Source organism: Dromiciops gliroides, chromosome 3 (assembly GCF_019393635.1).
Source record: "Dromiciops gliroides isolate mDroGli1 chromosome 3, mDroGli1.pri, whole genome shotgun sequence".
Lineage (NCBI taxonomy): Eukaryota > Metazoa > Chordata > Mammalia > Microbiotheria > Microbiotheriidae > Dromiciops > Dromiciops gliroides.
The window spans coordinates 443,760,393-443,765,309 of NC_057863.1; the positions used below are offsets into that span (position 1 = coordinate 443,760,393).

At 53.3% G+C, this 4,917-nt stretch overlaps 1 protein-coding gene across 1 annotated transcript; it reads right to left on the reverse strand.

The window, feature by feature from the left end:
* Positions 1-1,108: 1,108 nt before the first annotated feature.
* Positions 1,109-4,219, reverse strand: SP5 (Sp5 transcription factor). Its single transcript, XM_043996564.1, has 2 exons — positions 3,993-4,219; positions 1,109-2,969 (listed from the first exon to the last, which is right to left on the reverse strand). The coding sequence occupies exons 1-2, from the start codon at positions 4,041-4,043 to the stop codon at positions 1,785-1,787; spliced, it is 1,236 nt and encodes a 411-aa protein (XP_043852499.1). The 5' UTR covers positions 4,044-4,219; the 3' UTR covers positions 1,109-1,784.
* Between the last annotated feature and the right edge of the window lie 698 nt (positions 4,220-4,917).

Below are 4,917 nucleotides of genomic sequence, written 5' to 3' on the forward strand. Positions count from 1 at the left end.
AGCATAAAATTTTAGAAATGAATGCATTTATTCTATATTGCTAATAGAGTAAATTGGTATTTATAACATTAGTTTAATTCCAACATTTCAACAAAATTTAAAACCTGTTAATTTAATAATTTGTGGACTCAAAAGTTTCTAACCCTTGCAGACACTGGAGCCATTCAAATTAGAAAAGGAAAACATCTCTAATTAGGCAGTCAGTAGTGGAAAGACAGCAGTGTATAGAAACTGGAATGTCTTAGCAAAAGTTTAACAAAAATTAGAGATGGGTCTATGCTAATAAACTTGTCACTTTTCCAAGATAGGACCATACTTTATATTTTCTAAAGGGGAAACCCTGGATTATTTGAATCTTTTAGGTAGTACAACCCAAAGATATAAAAGGGGCCTGGATTTCCTTCCCTACATGGAAGGTCAAATAGAGCTACTGTCCTGAGTGAAACAATTTTTAATTTTAGTACCAAAAAGGATACATTTAATTACAGGGCTGAACATCATGGCAAAGTGGTATTGCAATTCAGTACAATCCTGGAAAACAAACTAGGTCCAAAACCTTCTGTGAAGCTCTGTCCTCATCTTTAACGACTAGTTTAGGTGAGCCTGCACACACACACGTACTTCTCCAACATGTCTCAACCTAGTACCCAATATTTAATCTACTTTATACAAGCAGCAGATAAATCTGCATGGCAAGATTGGAAATGATCGATTTGTCATCATTTTCCAGCAGGCAACAAACCAATAAAAATTAACAGGGAATTCCCTCTTCCCGATTCTAAATATTTTAGTTGATACAGTAGGACTCGATTTTTAGAGAAGTCAGTAAATAAAAGTGCAATTAGAAAAATGTCAGTCCCTCCCCTAAGTTTACTAAGAATTTTTTGATGCACTTAGTTTGTCTCCCTTACCACCCCCATCCCACTCCCACCGTAGCCCACCTAAGGCTGAATAAATCCTTCAGACTCAAGCCTTTGCCCAAACCAAGCTAAATGCAACACAGTGACTAATGGAAAACCCAAATAATAGGAGAAACCTAAGCTTTTTGTGAAGCTATTTGAAGGTAGAAATGATCACATGAGACTGACTCAGTGGGATCTTCCCCGGGTGACCCCTTGTTAATGTATTTATTTTCACACTGCAGTCGCAGAAACATTTCATGCTGGAGCCCCTGCATGGAGCAAAGACAAGAAAACACTTTATTATAATAATAATTATTATTTAACAAAGCTATTAAATAACCTGTACACAAAAGCTCATTCCTGTTCCAGCAAAAGCCATAGCATTTAGAAGCTTCCAAATTGTTTCGGACTTGAGCTGATCTTTCTACATAGATGGTCAGGAAAGCCTTGGAGCATAAAGGCCTGACCCCGTGCACTCTCCGGATATCTGAGGGCCTCTCCCCTGTAGGAATGACAGGGACTCGACGGGCAATCTCCAGTCCAGGACTTCGGAATCCAATTGCTCCACCTCCTCCCCTCCCAGCACGCTCCATCACCCCCCGCCCCTCTTAAACCAACTCCTTTTGACCTCTCACACCTAGGTCTGAGAGCTGCCAGGAAAACAATTGGATGTGAGGAAGCTTCTGGCGGAAAGCGCCGAATCTGCCAGGAATGGGGCAAGAAGCTTGGACTGGGCATATCCTCAGTTTGTCCGAAGGCCCCAGTGCTGAACAAATCCAAAGCTGCCCCCTCGGTGCAAGGGGCTCCCGGGGCCTCGGGTCCCGGGACAATAGTGGGGAGGGGCGCGGTGGCGTGAGTCGGAGACGGTGGTGGTGGGGACGTTTAGAGATCCCGCGTGTCTTCCCGCTTGACCCCGGCCTCCCCAGCTTTAAGCTTTTTGTTCTGGTGCGTCTTCACGTGCTTGGCCAGGTGGTCGCTGCGCATGAACCGCTTGCCGCACTCCGGACAGGCGAAGCGCTTCTCGCCCGTGTGAGTCCGCAGGTGCCGCTGCAGCTCGTCCGAGCGCGTAAAGCTCTTGCCGCAGAAGAGCCAGTTGCAGACGAAGGGCCGCTCGCCCGTGTGCCAGCGCAGGTGCGCCTTCAGGTGCGACGTCTTGCCGTACACCTTGCCGCAGCCGGGGACGTGGCAGACGTGCTGCTTCTTTTTGCCGGGCTCCGCCTCGGGGGCTCCACCCGCTGCCTGGCAATTGGGGCAGCGGCAGCGGCGGCACCTCCTGGCCGTGGCCGCCAGGGGGGACTTGGTCTGCAGCAGGGCGGCGATCTGGCTCTGGTACTGGGCGAAGTCCGAGTGGCCCAGCACCAGGCTGCGTTGCAAGGCTGCGGCCGCCGCGGCCGCAGCAGTGGCCGCCGCGGGGAAGCGCGGGGCGTGGTGGCCCGGGTGGCCCCCGCCGCAGCCTCCTGGGACGCCGCCCCCGGGCACGCCTGGGCCTCCTGCCCCGGCCCCCGCCTGCGGGATGCTCCACCACGGAATGTCCTCTGGGCCGGGGTTAGGGGAAAGCTGGCGGCAGGGCGGCGGGGGAGGCGGCGGCGGCGGGGGCGGTGGTGGCGGCGGCGGCGGCGGCGGCGGGGGCAGCAGGTTGGAGTAGCCAGGTGGCAGGGCGGCCTGGGCGGCGTAGGGCACGTAGGCTGGGGGGCAGCTAGCCGGCAGGGCTGCCATGGAGGAGGGCAGCATCTTGACCGGCGAAAATTCGTAAGGGTAGGAGGGGTCTGCCGGTGGGGTGAGGGGAAGTTCGTGGGCCGCCCCGAAAGAGGGCTGCAGGTGGTTCTTCTGGGGCGTCAATCCTAGGCTGGGGTGGGGAGGAGGTAGGCCTCCTGGCGAGTGGGCTGGCATGTCGGTAGTCCACGGGTGGAAAATCCTGGAGGGTGAGCCCAGAGTCGGGTCGTAGGAGACCTGTAGGAAGTCCGGAGGGGCGGCCGCGCCCGGCTGTCCGATTCGGCTACAGGTGGCCGCCAGGAGCGCCAGCGGCGAGTGTTTGACCAACTCGGGAGAAGCGCTTGGGGTGCGGTCCTGCATAGGAAGAGGTGGTGGTGGGGTCGTGGGGTGGGGACGTGTTGGGGACGAGAAGAAACAAAAGATTACCGCTCCATCCACCGGATCCCCAGCCTGGTTCACCACACCTACGACTAGTTATTATACTGCCACCCCTCACCCCCCTCAATTCACACCAACCCGCCACCGCCCCAGTCACGGAACTCGCTCCGGCACACTTCTTGCAGCCAGTGCTGGGGAAGTTTTTGGTGCACGAGCCAAAAAGGAACAAAACGCGCGTCGTTCCCCATTAAAAAAAAACAAACAAAACACCAAACAACTTAGTGGAAACAGTCATAATCAATCCTTTAGGAGATTTGGAGGAGGGCAAAAAAAAAAAAGTTGGCACAAAGTGAGAGGAGAGATGAAAACCAACGGCTTGCTTTCTTGTAAACACAAGCTCACTTCAGACAATGCAATCTGAAAAGTATCTGTAAACATCTACTGCAGGGGTGACCTGCTCTGTTTCCATTCTCTTTTCTCCTCTTCTCCCCACCCCACCCCCCTTCCTTGGATCTTTCCCTCCTTTTCCTTCTCTTCCTCCTCATTCCCCGAGGGTTTCGCCCCCGTCCCTTCCCCCAGCAGGAAGCTCCTACCCGGTAAGCCTCAGACCTTTTCCCTTTGTAAGGCTCTCTCCATGCCACCCTCCTTCGTCCTTCACCCCACCCGGAAACACCCACAGACACCCTCTAGTCAGCCAACTCCCTATAGCCCCAAGTATCAACCTCTAGTCACCTGGCAGTCAATAAAGCATAAAGTTAGGACTGGAGGGGATATTGGCAGAGAAAAGAGAGGTAGTGAAAGTTTCAGGCCTGACTTTCCTTTGACAGAAGCATCTAATTCTCGCCTCAGGAGCAAGCCTTCAAGTAGAAGCAGACTAGAAACTTCCGAGTGCTCCGAGTGATTAGGGAGATAGAAGAACAAACACTTCGCTTATCTTCCTTCCAGCGGGCTCCTTATCCCTCAACACCCACTCCTTCCAGAGGTCCCCGGGGCACTGACCTGGAGGAAAGCCTGCAGGGAGTCGTTCCGGAGGACCGCCACAGCGGCCATGGCTACCACTCCTGGCGCGACTGGAGGGCAGCGGGGCAATGCCGAGGCATGGAGGCTCCAAGGCGAAGACGAAGAGCAGCCCAGCTTCTTTGCCCGGCCGGCTCGTTTGCCTGTGTGTTCGAACCCTCTCTGCTCGCCTCTGCCCCCCCTTGGAGTGCGCTCTCCGCTTTCCGGCTGTCCTGCCCCCCCCTCCCCTTCCCCGCCCCACGCCTTGCCTAGCCTCGCTTGGCCTGGCCGCCCCGCGCCGCGCGCTCTCCGCGGACTGTCTGAGTGCTGTAGGATCACCTCCAAGAATTTGATAAGGACTTTGCTGGGCCGCCAGCCAGTCAGAGGGAAGATTTATGGCTTTGAAGTTTGCCGCTACCCAATCATCAAAGAATAGCGGCTCTTTCAGAAGCGAAAGCAAATCCTTTGAATCCACAAAGCTCCTATGGTGTGTTTGTTGGTCTGGATAAAAGAACTGATTATTAGGGGGGATGGGTAGGGAGGAGATAAAGGCGGGACAATTAATGAAGTAATCACTATGTGGGAAATGTATATACACAAATAATTGGATTTTCCTGATCAAAGGGGGCCTCACCGCCTGGAGACCCTCACTGGGGCTGCTAGAGACACTAGATCCCCCTTCGCCTTTTTTCCCCCTCTTTACTTGCAATTAAGGATTTGTAGCAGAGGCTGAGCCTAAAGTGACAATGTGTCTTTGTTATCTCCAGAGAAATCTGCCTCCGGATTCCAGGAGTTTTAGTTTGGCGGCTGGGAGTAACACAAGCACACACACACACACACACACACACACACACACACACACACACACACACGTCAACCTAAGAAATTTCACCTGAGCAATGGCCCATGGAAGTCTATTCCAAATCCA

Coding starts and splice junctions, on each gene's coding strand:
- SP5 (XM_043996564.1), bottom strand. CDS start 4,043: ATGGCCGCTGTGGCGGTCCTCCGGAACGACTCCCTGCAGGCTTTCCTC. Junction 2,970..3,992: donor CCCTGCAGGCTTTCCTCCAG/GTCAGTGCCCCG, acceptor CTTCCTATGCAG/GACCGCACCCCAAGCGCTTC.